At 40.0% G+C, this 16,052-nt stretch overlaps 1 protein-coding gene across 3 annotated transcripts in view; it reads left to right on the top strand.

Moving 5' to 3' along the window:
- Positions 1–6: 6 nt before the first annotated feature.
- Positions 7–16,052, top strand: part of KDM2A (lysine demethylase 2A) — a 125,349-nt gene continuing 109,303 nt past the window's right edge. Inside the window, exons 1-2 of one of the 3 annotated variants that reach the window (XM_023738165.1) lie at positions 7–222; positions 1,403–1,527. In XM_023738165.1, coding sequence (XP_023593933.1) covers positions 1,486–1,527 — 42 coding nt within the window. In that variant the 5' untranslated portion in view covers positions 7–222; positions 1,403–1,485. Of the gene's footprint in view, positions 223–1,195; positions 1,528–16,052 lie in introns of all 3 variants that reach the window. The other 2 variants (XM_004383669.2, XM_023738166.1) reach the window with 2 other exon arrangements.

Genomic DNA, 16,052 nt, shown 5'->3' with positions numbered 1-16,052 from the left:
CGTGCTCCCCGCTCCTGACGCCGCCGATCCCGACCTCCCGAGCCAGAAGAGGAGGTTTTATTCAGCAACTGTTTCCTCTCTTTTCCGGGTCGTTCTGACCCTCTCTGGATACTGGGTTGATCCACGGGAAAAACCGAAGACGCCGTTTGGGATTTAATTTTTCCTCTGTTTTGGGAATCTTTCACTTCTCACTTGGACAAGAACTGAGCAGCGAAATCCCCGGTGAGCCTCCCCCTCCCCCCATGTGGAAGTTTGGCTCGAGGTGGTAGCTAAAGACTTAATGTAAAGTTTCTATTTCTTTTTCCGATGGGGGATCCCTTGAAGTGCCTTTCCCTTGGGGGGCCGGGCGCGGTCTGCCGATTTGCCTCCCGGCCCGGGCGGGCCTCGCTCCGGGGGTGAAAGCACGGCGTCCCCCCGACTTGCCTCGGGAGAGCCCCGCGAACTGCTCTCCAAACTATGTCATCGGGTCCTCTGCTCCCGGAGCAGTTTGGAAAGGATGCTATTAACGTGGCCGTCGTGTAGTTACCCAAAAGGAAAAAAAAAAAAACTCCATTACCTAGGGAAGCCATTATCCGTGAGAAATTTAAAAAAAGGAAGACCCTTTTTTGGTATTTTGGATCGACCGTCGCGCAAACCGGTCTTTATTTCATGTTTGGAAAAGATGTATATTTTACTCGTATGCATAGATCGAGTTGTTTATCTTATGGCTTTATACAAAAGGATCGGATGGAGTTTTGGGCCCTGAGTGGCAACTCTCTTACATTAGCTGCAGAGTTGGACATGATCTTGGGCTGGGCTGGAGGGAAGGTTTGGGAACGCAGAGGTCCAGGGAGTCTAGGAAGGCCGGCGACGACTGTGTATGGCTTCATTAAAGGAGTATGGGGAATTGTTTTGGAGGCTTTCTTTAAACCCGAATTTTTTGTTCTCTTTTTACCTAATTAGTCTGGCCTTTTTCTTCCCCCTTAGTTTCTCATTACCAATGAGATAGAACTAACTTGGTTAGTATCTGAATTAGTTCAGTTTTGTGCTTTACCTGGTGCACTCTCTAGAGATAAAAGCCTTGGGTTGTTATTGTTTTGTTTTTTTTCTAATGCTGCCATGAAGGGGGGAGTCTTGCTCATTGCAGTCCTGTGGGGAGAAACAAGTGGTGTTACCAGTCCACAAGGAACTGAAACCAACATCTCGCTTTGCCTAGGCCACGGACAGTTGTGATGTGGTGATTAATGTTGATCGTGACATGGAACCACTTGCACAAGAGCAGAAAGGCCCTAGACTCATGAAGAGGAACCTAAATTCCCAGAGAGCCTTTAATTTACACATATCTTGAAGACTCTTTTTGGTGAAAAAAAAAGGATAAGTTTAAGGATGAGTTCTCACCTCTGCTCATATCATTATTCTTTAGTGTTGCGTTCTGGTTCCTAAGGAGGAAGAGGAAGGCAGCCCTGGAGTGGTTTCTTTACAGTAATTTCAACAGAGGAGTGAGAGATGGAACCCGAAGAAGAAAGGATTCGCTACAGCCAGAGATTGGTTAGTATTTTCCTCTCTCTCTTTTTTTCCAAATTTGAAGCAAAATAATTATTTTGTTTCTATTTGTGAACCTCCTGTGATTAAAACTTTTTAGGTAGCTTTACCAGAGGAGGAAGGAAGGCATATAAATATCTCATTTGGTTTTTAGACCAAGTAATTAGAGCCTTAATATTCGTTCTGTTTTGGAAATGGAGTTATATGCAGTCTTTAACTTCTTTAGAAACCATTGTAAGTCAGAGGATTTTGTGGGTTACAAAGTGACAAGGATTCCTAATTTTGCGATACTGACATTGTAAATGAAAGCATTATAAGTTTTAGGGTCAAAACTGTTTGAGGAAGATTAGTTCTATATAATTTTTTTTTATTATATTGTGCCAGGGTTTCTGGCTCTAGGCTGGAGGCTAGAAGACTGGACTATTTTATTTTGTAAAAGTCAACACTTTGGTAGGTTTAGAGGGTCGTTGCGGGAGGGGGAATGTAGAGGACAGGTAGAATACTGGATGCTGATAAAGTTCTGTATTTTGGGAGGCATATATGAAATAAATCTTCTTGAAGTAAATTTTTACTTAGTAATGATTTGGAGGGAATTAGCTTGTATGCACATATGAATGCTTGCTCTTTCCAGGCCCCACTTTCCTTTCAAGGTTTTCCTGTTGGAGTTTTAAGAATTTGATTTTTGTTTTCCTTAGTCAAAGAGAGCTTTATTAATATTCTCACTATTTATTTCAAAAGTTTGAATTTGTGTTTGTAGAGTGGGAAATGAGGAAAGCCACAGAATTGTACGTATTTCGTGAAATTTGCTGAACTGAAAGGCCTAGAAGATTACTAAAGGAATTTATGGTGGTTTTATTTGATTCTGTGTTTTAGACTGAGTTTGGAGGAAAAAGAGAATGGTGCTTAAATCTTCCATTTTCTGATGATCCCACTCCTTTAGAGAAAAAGACTTTTTTTAAATGTTACTATTAAAATGCTTTGGAGTATATTGGCAAAGATATCCAGCAGACATATATTCTGGCGAGCTTTATTTCAGAGATTTGCGTTTTGTCTCCCAATCCACGTGTTGAGATTATAATTCTTCGTTGCTAACTCTTGGAAATGAAGTATATCAGTGTCAGAGTTTTGTATGTTTAGGATTCAGTTTTATTTTTGACATTTCTTGAATTAAACTTTTCTTTGGGAACAGATAGAGGATGCTGTAACATGCCCTTCCTGGGTAGTCATTGCTAAATGGAATGCATTTTTGTCATGCAAGCTTGTAGAACTGTTGAATTATTGCATAGGTATCTAAGGGTTCTGGAATCCCATCTTTCCGAAGAAGAGCCTTTTAGCAAGCAAAAGTTTTCACGTTTTTGACAAGGTAGAGAGTAATGGTAAGGAAATCCAAGGGATCTGTGACTTTCATCTTGGTAAGATTTGTTGTTGTTGTTTTGTTGATTAACAAAGATGATTGCTACCTGTTGCACACATTAAGCCTTTATCTAGCGTATATTTTTCTTTTGGTTAATGTGCTACTGTAGAAGTATTGTGTAGGGAGGGTACGTCGTATATTTTGGGGGGTCTTTCTGACTTAGAATTTTGGGTAATAATCTTGAAGTTTAAGGTGACTGATAGTGGTTTTCCTTTCTGAGATTACATGAAAAAATTCTGTCTCAAGTGTAAATCCCTTTCATAATGTAACTGTTGATATAAGAGCATGTTGGCTGCTTATTGAGTGGCATTCTATCTTCCAGACTTTTAATGTGAGCTCATCTCTGTCTACATGGTGAGTACTCATATTTTAGAATTCTCTGTTGATTAAGTTAGATCTTATTTGAGGACGTTTAAGACTAGCATAGAGTCAGGGTGAGGAACTTCTTTAAATAAAAGTACTGAGAAGCTCTTTTCCATTTTTCCTTGTCTTCAAAAGTTATAGTTTACACTAACTTTTATAGTATTAACTATTTTTAATTTTTTAACGCTTGTGTCTGCCTTTAAAGTAGGTTAAAGTATAGAACTTTTTGTTTTGCAGTTATTGGTCATGGAACATAAAGTTCGAAGAGAGACACAGTGACAGATTATTAATTTTGGCTTAGCGGTTAAAGTTCATGTGGTCCCATGCAGTAAATGTTTGCAAGTTGAATTGAATCACCTACTACATTGCAATCTAGTGTTATTGACCATTGTTCTATGTGCTGCTGGGGGACAAAACCTAAATGGTTGTCCCTCTGCAACGTGCCTTCAAGATAGTCTCTTGGGAGAGAAAACATAGTGCTAGTATCAAAAAGTCTGAGTCCAGGCTTGTTTCGGAATGAGAATGACTTTTTTATGTTCAGGACCCTTTACCTATCTTAAAAAAAAAAAAATTGTAGCCTTACTAATAAGGACTTTTTGTTTGAATAGATGCTTTCAGTGCTTTATGCTGATTTAGCTAATTCAAGTATACAGGCTGAACTTGGTAAAGCAAATTTTGATATGTTTATGTAAACTTCGTGACAAGCCATTTTTTAAAAATCAGAAATAGCTAGTAAACAAAAATTGGCTTGTCTTTTGACAAACTTTATTATTCATGTGGAAGGGGATTAGACTTTGAAGGTGGTGTGTATGTGAAGATTGGGGTGTAAACTCTACTATGTGGATCTAGAATACTTATTTTGCATTGTTGGAGTTGAACTGAACAGCCAGGAAATGACAAGGGTGGGTAAACAATGTTTGGCTTTTCTTAAGCAAGACGTAGATTTTTTTTTTTTTTAAATGAAAAGATTAGTGCCTTTGTGTATAGATTCCTAGAGCAGAGCCAGACCTTCAACACAAGTTTACATACCTACGAGGTACTCACATGGGTTGTTGTTGTTAGGTGCCATCGAGTCGGTTCCGACTCATAGTGACCCTGTGTACAACAGAATGAAACACTGCCCAGTCCTGTACCATCCTCACAATCGTTGTTACGCTTGAGCCCATTGTTATAGCCGCTGTGTCAATCCATGTCATTGAAGGTCTTCCTCTTCAGCAAGTGGGATAGAAGCTTCATTTTGACGGCCAGATGGATTTTTGGTTGTCCTGTGATAAAGATGATTTATTTCTATGTATCTAGTAAATTTAGATGTAAGGCTTTATTGAGAAACTTTGATAGGTAGTAAAGATGGGACTTTTATCTTCGTTTAGTTTCAGGAGCCAAAGTGTTGCGGTAACTTTGTATTTTTGTCACTGCCCATGTATTTCTTATGGGAAATGTTTAGCATGATGTCTTAGAGTTTCTGAATCTAAAGTGTCAGGTCCATAGCAGTTATAATCAGTAGTGACCTTTTAGATTTTTGAAATCACACCAATTCTGAGTAATCCTTGTTACTGTATAAAAAATCAAAGAGAAAATAATATGCACTTAAAGTAGGTGCTTAAATTAAAATTTCTATTCTATGAAGTATGATTGTCTTCAGTTTAAACATGAGACTTTTTCATTTTCACTGGAAAAGGTGTCCTTTGTTATATTTTGTAATATACTAGATTATAATATCAATCCCCAACCTGTATAGTATATTGCACATATATTTACATTTTGTATGGAAAAAATTTACTAGCCCCTGCCAAACGCAATTGTAGAAACAAGTGGGCTAGTCAAATCTGTGTGAGAGAAAGTGAAGACAGTATGTTTCAGGGTGAAAGAAGCTATGTAACCTGAATGTTTTTTTCTGTGAAATTTGCCTAAGGGGAAATGTTGATTTACTTGAGAATTCAGTTTGTTTGTCAATCTTGATGAGATTAAGAGATTTTCTAAAGGATGTTATTATATTCTCAGATGTTCAACTGTTAATACACCTTATATATGATTGTCTCTGAAATAGCTAAACCATCTATTTCAAGGACCTGGCAACCCTGAAGCTTTGATGATAGTCCCACCTTTCTCTACGTTTCCCTTGAAACTGTCTGCCCAGATTCAGCATTTACCAAATTATCCCTTTTATGAGCAGCCCCACTTGGAATGACCTCACTCTAAGGTCTTTCTGACTGGAACTTAATTAGGCAATGTAGAATCCTGATTTTAAGCCATTTTATTTTTTCTACCATAGAAGTATCATATTGTTAACAACTGGAAAGAAATTATAGGTAGCTAAATTAACTTGTTCAATTTGCTTATTTGTAATTATATCCTTAGATATAATTGTTGCAGCCTTCTTCCTGATGATATAGGAAAAACTTGTTGCCTATGTTTGGGCGATTCAAAACGCAGAAAATGAGGGAGCCGATTTTTTCTTCTTCTATATCAGTCTTCCACAGTAAGCTGTATTTTGGGGACCTAGAATGAGGACTGTAGTTAAGCCCTGTCATTTTCTTTTGTTTTATTTTGCTGAACACTAATCACTACCTTATGTTTGTTTGTTTGTGTATATCTCCCCTAGAATGTAAACTCCATGAGAGTTGAGACTTTGCTTTTATTTGTGTTGTATACTGGATGCTTGGAATAGTGCCTGGCACGTAGAAAGTGCTCAGTAAGTATTTGTTGATAATGTTGAAAGTCCTGACATATACTTTTCTTTGCTACCAGTTTTCTTGAATTTTAAGAATAGGCCACTAGTTGGAGGAGAGTTTGGTGTACAGGGATGAGCAAGAAATCTGGATATTGGGTCTTGCAGAGTAGATATGAACCAGAAGGTCTAAGTTATAATGAATCGAAACTTCTGTCTAGCACACATGCCAGATCAGTACATTTGCAGTGTTTGGGCCATTAGAACAAATAAAGAAAATATCTCATTGACTTTAAAAACTAAGTCTGAATTTCAGGCTCTTCTACTTCTACTCCCTGTCCTCAGCCCTCTAAGTCGGGGTTTTGGCTGACCTTTTGACAGCCGTAAAGCTGTGAAGTTGCAAGTAGTGGTGTTTGTGTTATTCTCAGGGCTTGGTTTTGGCCTTTAAGTCAGAGAATTAATAGATTTACTGTATTCTCTGCATATATTCTTTATTTTATGTCGTTTTATACTTTTCCTCTTTGGACATGGCATCCTTAATCAGGTTTCATTAATCTTCTCTGTGTATCTACGTTTTGGAATAATACTTTTATTTTTGCATAGTACTTTCACATCAACAAAGGTTAAAATTTAATAAACATTTATTATGTGCCAAGTAACTAGGTTAGGTTCTTCCATATACATTACCTTACTTAATCCTCAAAACAACTCTATGAGGTAGGCGGTATAGTTTGAAACCTTAAATTTCTTATTATGGAAGTGGAGGCTCTGGGTGGGGCCATGACTTGTCCAAAGTCACATAGTTGGTAGAGTGGAAACCAACCTTGACCCCAGGTGCCCTAACCCCAAATCCCGTGTTTCTTCTCTCACATCGCCTGTCTCCTGTGGTGTACTTTATACAGAAAACAAATGATACCCACTCCTTTTGTAGCAAGTTGTGGTCTGAGTACTTTCTCTTTTTTTGAGGCTACTTCTAAAATTTCTTCCCTAGCAGATGTTTGCTGAACATCCTAAGTGAGATGTTCATTGTTGTGTGCCATTGAGTTGATTCCAACTCAATAGCAACCCTATAGGACAGGGTAGAACTGCCTCCCAGGGTTTCCTAGGCTGTAATCTTTATGGGAGCAGCTCCACCAGGTCTTTTCTCCCACAAAGCCACTGGTAGGTTCGAACTGCTAACCTTTCAGTTAGCAGCTTCGCCACCAGGACTCCTGAGATAGCTACAGATATTTGACAGCCAGTGTTTGGTCACGTTTAAAAAAAACTGGCACGTTCTTTCTTTTTGTGAACTTTGAATTTATTACATTTAATGTATTAAAACGACAGTATTTGTACAGTTTGTATGTATATCAGACCTTTTATTTACCCATGTCACTCATTTCATTGCTTTCTGTTTTAAATTTTAGGTTCTTGGAGGTTTTCTCTATCTGTGAGTACTTGGGAAAAATTTGAAGTCTAAAGCTAAAAGGGAGCAAGTAGGGATCAAACAAGTGGTTTTGGCAAATTCAGTGGTGAAGGCCTCCTTTAGATAGGTAGAGAGGAGCGGAAGAAGGTGGCCTTCCAGGAGGTAAAGACAGCATAAGCTTTCGGTGGAGTGGGAAGCCTATAAGGCCTATTCTGATAACGTCAGTAGGTTAGCAGGACTGAAATATATTTGTTCAGGGAAGCACTGTTGATAATGTTGGAAACAGATTTTGAAGCACTTTAAAAGCCAGGTGTGGACAATAGAGAGCCGTTAGAACTGGTTTGTTTTGGATATAACAGTAATTTAATCAAAGTGGTGTCTTAGGAGTAACATTTCTACAATTTCAGGGAAGTGTCTGGAAGAATATTGAAATAGATTACTTTTGAGGCGATGTTGTTGTTAGGTGCCATCGAGTCTGTTCCAGCTCATAGCAACCCAGTGTACAACAGAACAAAACACTGCCTGGTCCTGCGCTATCTTCACAGTCATTGGTATGCTTGAGCCCATTGTTGTAGCCACTGTCAGTGTATCTCATTGACAGTCTTTTTTGGTTTGAGGCGATAGGTACCTGAATTCTAGGGCAGTGCTTCTCAAAGTGTGGTCCGCTTACCAGCGTCATCAGCATTACCTGGGAACATGTTAGAAATGTAAATTCTTGGACCCTACCCCAGACTTACTGAATCAGAATCTCCAGGGTTAGGGCCTTGCAGTCTGTATCTTCACAAGTCAGGTGATTCTGATGCATGCAAAAGTTGGAGAACCACCGCTCGACAGTATAGGTAGTAGAAATGGAAAAGAAGGGATAAAAGCAAGACACATTGGCAGTGAAGGACTAACAGAACTTGGTTACTGACTGCAGAGTAGTATGTTATGATGGAAAGAATGCTTCATTGGGGATCATGAGCCCTGAGTTCTAATGTTAACCAACCTGTCATTGAGGGAGTTGGACTAAGTGATTTCTGAAGACTTTGGAGGCAAAGACAGATGAAGGATTAAGGTGGACTCTGGAATTAAAGCCTGGGTCACCAGGAAGACCAGAGGGAGAGACTTTTTTAAAGGGGAGGGAGAGAACTTAGGTGATTGTTTTAGATAGTTGGAGATGTTAGCAGATTGATTTAAAGAAGGGGTTCTCAACTGGGGACAGTTTTGCTCTCCGGGGAACATTTAGCAATATCTGGGGACATTTTTGATTGTCGGACTAGGGGAGTGCTACTGGTATTTAGTGGGTGGAGGCGAGGCATGCTGATAAAACATCCTGTAACGTACAGGATAGCTCACCACCACAAAGAATTATCTTGTTCAAATGTCAGTAGTGCTGAAGTTGAAAAACCTTGATTTAAGGGGAAATATTCAGTAGATAGATTTCTAACTGTGTTCGTATCCTGATTGTCTACTATTCGTCTTAGAGTTTTAACTCTAACACAGAACATTCAAAGGCAGTCTCAGATTGTGTTTCCCAGGGCTTTGCCCAAAGTAAGCATAAAGTGGTTTCATTTTCTTTTTTTTCCTAGTTCATTTTTCACAAAACTAACTCCATGGTCATGGCAATTCTCAACCCAGTTGCAGATTTCCTTATTACTTCTTTTAACATCTCCTAAGATCAACTTATTTGGGTAACCTAAGTGAGCATTCACTGTGCTGAGATCATTAGTTAAGTTATAGTAACAAATTTCCTTTTGATATTCTTTATGGATGGTGGAAAAGTAAGGAGATAAAAGCTGTGGTGTTGATTTGAGTAAATATTAAAATATTGTATAGTGTTCCTATAGCTGAATACTCTATGACCATTTCTGAGAACTATCTCATGAGCTGGTCATGGCCCTCAGCATGAATTCAAGGTAACCCCAACCTTAATTCATCTCTTTATATCCATGGAGTGCAGGGAACTCTTGTGTCAGGGCAGTAATCTCTCCAGCCCACTCTGTTTCTGACAGTGACCTCAAGAGAATGTACCTTCTTAAGTATATTAATCATTTTGTAGTACTGATATGGGGATGCAGTGGCTAAGACCTTGACTGCTAACCAAAAGGTTGGTAGTTCGAGTTCACCAGCTGCTCCTTGGAAACCCTATAGGGCTTTTACTCTGTCCTATAGGGTCACTATGAGTTGGAGTTGACTCGATGGCAACGGTTTTGGTTTTTTTCTTTGTTTATGTGGGGGCAGTGGTGGTTCAGTGGTAGAATTCTCTCCTTCCATATGGGAGACCCGAGTTTGATTCCTGGCCAATGCGTCTCGTACACAGCTACTGCCTGTCTTTGTCAGTGGAGGATTGCATGTTGCCCTGCTGCTGAACAGGCTTCAGTGGACTAAGATGAATTGGGAAGAAAGGCCTGGTAATCTGCTTCCGAAAATCAGCCAATGAAAAACCTTGTGGGCCACACGGCTGAGCATGGGGATGGCACAGGACTGGCAGTGTTTCATTCTGTTGTGCATGGGGTCACTATGAGTCAGGGGGCTGACTAAACGGCAGCTAACAACAACATATGTTTTCCAAAGCATTTCTGTGTCTCTTGTGTCTTTTGATCATCTTAACATAATTCTGAAGGTTGCTAGAATTTGGGGACAGTGCTGCCATGTTGCACAATTCCGTTCACGTATCTTAATCTATGTGAAAGATGTTCCTGGAGTTGTGCAGTGCATAGCCAGTGTGTGACTATATGTGGTGGCCCTTTTTGGTAGGTGGGTAAAGGAAAAGTCATCTTGTATATTTAAAACTAGAAAAAAAAACCCAGTCTGATGGATAATAATAGCAGACATAAATCGAGCGCATACTATGTGCTTGGTATTGCTCCAAGCACTTTACTTATATTAACTAATTCTCAACAACCCCTTTAAGGTAGATTGTATGATTTGCATGTTACAGGCTTGAAAACTGAGATAGTTAGGTAACTTGTCCAAGGTTATCCAGCTAAGAAGGGACAGAGCCAGGATTCAAAGTAGGTAGCCTACACACTCAGGTTCATTGCAGCATTATTCACCGTAGCAAAAAGATGGAAACAACCTAAATGCCTATCAGCGGATGAATGGATAAACAAATTGTGGTACGTACATACAGTGGAATACTACTTGGTGATAAAGAGTAATGCTAAGTCTGCGAAACATCTTATAACATGAACGAAGCTGGAGGACATTATTCCGAGTGAAATAAGTCAAGCACAAAAGGGCAAATATTGCATGATACCACTTTTATTACAAACAGTCAAGAATAGGCAGCTATCTAAGATACTCCACTGGTCTCATCTTGTCTGGGAGAATGAAGAAAACGAAAGACACAAGGGAAAGATTAGTCCAAAGGACCAATGGACCATAAGTACCACAGTCTCCACTGTACTGAGTCCACCACAACTATATGGTGCCCAGCTGCCACCACCAGCTGCTCTGACAGGGATCACAATAGGGGGTCCTGGACAGAGCTGGAGAAGAATGTAGAAAATTCTAACTCACAAAAAAAAGACCGGATTTACTGATCTGGTAGAGACTGAAGAAACCCTGAGAGTATGGCCCCCGGATACCCTTATAGCTCAGTAATGAAGTCACTCCTGAAGTTCGTCCTTCAGCCAAAGATGAGACAGGCCCATAAAACAAAATGAGACTAAATGGACACACCAGCTCAGGGGCAAGGATGAGAAGGCAGGAGGGGACAGGAAAGCTGGTAATGGGGAGCCCAAGGTCAAGAAGGGGAGAGTGTTGACATGTCATGGGGTTGGCAACCAGTGTCACAAAACAATATGTGTATTAATCGTTCAGTGAGAAACTAATTAGCTTTTAAAATCTTCATCTAGAGTACAGTAAAAAAAAAGAGAAGAATAGATACGCCAATACCATTTACAGTAGCCCCCAAGAAGATGAAATACTTAGGAATAAATCTAAACAGAGACGTAAAAAGGTCTATACAGAGAAAACTACAAGACACTACTGCAGGAAACTAAAAGAGACCTGCATAAGTGGAAAAATATACCTTGCTCATGGATAGGTAGACTCAACATAGTGAAAATGTCAATTCTACCCAAAGCAATCTACAGATAAATGCAATCCCAATCCAATTGCAGCCGCATTTTTTAATGAGATAGAGAAACAAATCACGAACTTCATATGGAAAGGGAAGAGGCCCTGAATAAATAAAGCATTACTCAAGAAGAACAAAGTGGGAGGCCTTATACTACCTGATTTTAGGACCTATTATACTGCCATGGTCATCAAAACAGCCTGGTACTGGTACAACAACAGATACATAGACCAATGGAATAGAGTTGAGAATCCAGATATAAGCTCATCCACCTATGAGCAGCTAATATTTGACAAAGGCCCAAAGTCCGTTAATTGGTGAAAAGCCAGTGTCTTTAACAAATGGTGCTGGCATAACTGGATATCCGTCTGCAAAAAACTGAAACAGACCCATACCTCACACCATGTACAAAAACTAACTCAAAATGGATCAAAGACTTAAATATAAGATCATGGAAGAAAAAATAGAGACAACTCTAGGAGCCCTAATACATGGCGTAAACACAATTTGAATCATAAGTAACAGTGCACAAGCACCAGATGAGAGACTAGATAAATGGGAGCTCCTAAAAATCAAACACTTAAGCTCATCAAAAGAGTAAAAAGACAGCCTACAGACTGGGAAAAAATTTTTGGCTACGACAAATCCAATCAGCGTCTAATCTCTGAAATCTACAAGATACTGTAAAACCTCAACAACAAAAAGACAAATAACCCAATTAAAAAATGGGCAAAGGATATGAACAGGCACTTCATCAAAGAAGATATTCAGGCGGCTAACAGACACATGAAGAAATGCTCAAGATCATTAGCCATTAGAGAAATGCAGATCAAGACTACAGTGAGATATCATCTCACCCCAACAAGGCTAGCCTTAATCCAAAAAAAAAAACACAAAATAACAAATATTGGAGAGGTTGTGGAGAGACTGGAACACTTATACACTGTTGGTGGGAATGTAAAACAGTACAACCACTTTGGAAATTGATTTGGCGCTTCCTTAAAAAGCTAGAAATAGAAGTACCTTACGATCCAGCTATTCTGCTCCTTAGAATATATCCTAGAGAAATAAGAGCCGTCACATGCATAGATATATGCACAGCCATGTTCACTGCAGCACTGTTCACAATAGCAAAAAGATGGAAACGACCTAGGTGCCCATCAACAGATAGACAAATTATGGTATATCCACACAGTAGAATATTACACAATGATAAAGAACAATGATGAAGTTGTGAAATATCATATAACATGGTGGAAACTGGAACTTATTATGCTGAGTGAATTTAGTCACAGAAGGACAAATACTGTATAAGACCACTATTATAAGATCTAAAGAAAAGGTTTAAACACAGAAGAAAACATTCTTTGATGGTTACAGGGGTGGGGAGGGAGGGTGAGGGTTATTCACTATCTAGATAGTAGACAAGAATCATCTTAGGTGAAGGGAAGGACAGCACACACTATAGGGGAAGTCAGGACAACTGGACTAAACCAAAGCTAAGAAGTTTCCTGAACACAATCAAGTACTTTGAGAGACAGAGTAGCAGGGGAAGGGGTCTGGGGACCATGCTTTCAGGGGACATCTAGATCAACTGGCATAACAAAGCTTATTAAGAAAATGTTCTGCATCCTACTTTGTTGAGTGGCATCTGGGGTCTTAAAAGCTTGCAAGTGACCATCTAAGATGCATCAGTTGGTCCCAACCACCTGGAGTAAAGGAGAACGAAGAACACCAAAGACACAAGGAAAGTATTAGCCCAAGAGACAGAATGGGCCACGTAAACCAGAGACTTCATCAGCCTGAGCCCAGAAGAACTAGATGGTGCCCGGCTACCACCAGTGAACGTCCTGACAGGGAACACAACAGAGAGTCCCTGATGGAGCAGCAAAAGGATGGGGTGCAGAATTCAAATTCTAGTAAGAAGACCAGACTTAATGGTCTGACTGAGACTGAAGGTACCCCAGAAAGCATGGCCCCTGGACTCTCTATCAGTTCAGAACTAAAGCAGTTTCCGAGGCCAACTCTTCAGACAGGGATTGGACTGGACTGTGGAACATAGTGATATTTGTGAAGTGTGTGCCTCTTAGTCAAGTAGATACAAGCGACCAAAGGGGCAGCTTCTGTCCAGAGGTGAGAGGGGAAGGCAGAGAGGGTTAGGAGCTGGTTGAATGGTCATGGGGAATCGGGCGGAAAGGAGGGAGTGCACTGTCGCAGAGTGGGGTGAGCCATTAGGATCACATAACAACATGTATAAAATTTTGTATGGGAGACTAACTTCAAATGTAAACTTCATTTAACTGCAACAATAAAAAAAAAGAATAGATATGCACACAGAAAGCAACTTTTTTTGATGGTTACCAGGGATGGTAGAGGGAGGAAGGAGGAATCACTTACTAGACAGTAGACACGTGTTAATTCTGTTGATGGAAAAGGCATTCTACAATATGGGGAAAGTGAGCACAATCTGACCAAGGTAAATGACACGGAGAGGTACGAAAGAGTAAAGGACACCTATGGTAAATATTAAACGACACCGGAAGCATCAAAAGAAGATGGAAGGAATACACAGAGTCATTGTACCAAAAAGAATTGGTTGACTTTCAACCATTTCAGAAGGTAGCATATGATCAGGAACCGATAGTACTGAAGGAAGTCGTTCAAGCTGCCCTGAAGGCATTGGCAAAAAACAAGACTCCAGGAATTCCTGGAATACCAGTTGAGATGTTTCAGCAAACAGATGCTGTGCTGGAAGTGCTAACTTGTCTATGCCAAGAAATTTGGAAGACAGCTACCTGTCAGCCAACTGGAAGAGATCCACATTTATGCCTATTCCCAAAACAGGTGATCCAACCGAATGCGGAAATTATTGAGTAATATCATTAATATTACATGCAAGTAAAATTTTGCTGAAGATCATTCAAAAGTGGCTGCAGAAGTACATTGACAGGGAACTGCCAGTAGTTCACTCTGGGTTCAGAAGAGGATGTGGAACTAGGGATTTCATGCTGATGTCAGATGGATTCTGGCTGAAAGCAGAGGATACCAAAAAGTTGTTTACCTGTGTTTTATTGTCTATGCAGAGGCATTCGACTGTGTGGATCATAACAAATTGTGAAGAACATTGGGAAAAATGGGAATTCTAGAACACATAAGTATGCTCATGAGGAACCTGTACATAGATGAAGAGGCAGTCATTCGAACAGAACAAGGGGGTACTGTGTGGTTTAAAGTCAGGAAGGGTATGCGTCAGGGTTGTATACTTTCACCATATTTAGTCGAATCTGTATGCTGAGCAAATAATCCGAGAAGCTGGGCTATATGAAGAACGGGGCATCAGGACTGGAGGAAGACTCATTAACAAACTGTGTTATGAGATGAATATTCCTTGCTGAAAGTGAGGAAGACTTGAAGCACTTATTGATGAAGATCGAAGACTGCAGCCTTCAGTGTGGATTACACCTCAACATAAAGAAAACAAAAAATCCTCACAACTGGACCAATAAGTAACATCATGATAAATGGAGAAAAAATTGAAGTTGTCAAGGATTTCATTTTTCTTGGATCCACAATCAACACCCATGCAAGCAGCAGTCAAGAAATCAAAAGACTCATTGCATTGGGCAAATGTGCTGCAGAAGATCTCTTTAAAGTGTAAGAAAGCAAAGATGTCATCTTGAAGACTAAGGTGTGCCTGACTCAAGCCGTGGTGTTTTCAGTCGCCTCATATGCATTTGAAAGCTGGATAATGAATAAGGAAGACCGAAGAAGAATTGATGCCTTTGAATTATGGTGTTCGCAAAGGATATCGAATATACCATGGACGGCCAAAAGAATGAACAAATCTGTCTTGGGAGAAGTACTACCAGAATGCTCCTTAGAAGCAAGGATGGTGAGACTTTGTCTCCCATACTTTGGACATGTTATCAGGAGCAATCAGTCCCTGGAGAAGGACATCATGCTTGGTAAAGCAGAGGGTGAGCAAAAAAAGAGGAAGACCCTCAATGAGATGGACTGACAAACAGTAGCTGCAACAACGGGCTGAAGCATAACAAGGATTGTGAGCTTGGTGTAGGACCAGGGAGTGTTTTGTTCTTTCCTACGTAGAGTCACTATGAGTCGGAACCGACTCGACGACACCCAGCAACAACACTAAATGCTATAACATGGAATTTTCAACAATAGTAATAACAAACAATATATGAGTGGTTACTTAGATAGATATGTTTGCTGTATGGGTGTGGGAAGGTGTGTGGGAGTACATGTGCATGCATGTATAGATATATTTGTAGGTATATATATACATACGTGTTCGTGTGTGCTGCGTATATATCCATATATACAATAAAGCACATGGGGGCACAGTTATACTTTTCTAGGCATACCCAAGCACTGGGTTTGAAGGCTCAGGGCCATAATCTCGTGGGACAACTAGGTCAGTTGACATAACTTAGTTCATAAAGATAATGTTCTAGTTCCTGGTTTGGTGAGTAGCGCTTGGGGTTTTAAAGCTTGGGAGCGACCATCTAAGATATAACAATTGTTCTCTCCCTGTCTGGGGCAAAGGAGAGTTAAGGAAACCAGAGACTCAAGGAAGAAGTTAGTCCACAAGACT

The sequence above is a fragment of the Trichechus manatus genome, unplaced genomic scaffold (genome assembly GCF_000243295.1).
Source record: "Trichechus manatus latirostris isolate Lorelei unplaced genomic scaffold, TriManLat1.0 scaffold00113, whole genome shotgun sequence".
Classification (NCBI taxonomy): Eukaryota; Metazoa; Chordata; class Mammalia; order Sirenia; family Trichechidae; genus Trichechus; species Trichechus manatus.
The sequence above is the reverse complement of the archived record's forward strand: the minus strand, read 5'-3'. Positions and strand labels throughout refer to the sequence as shown.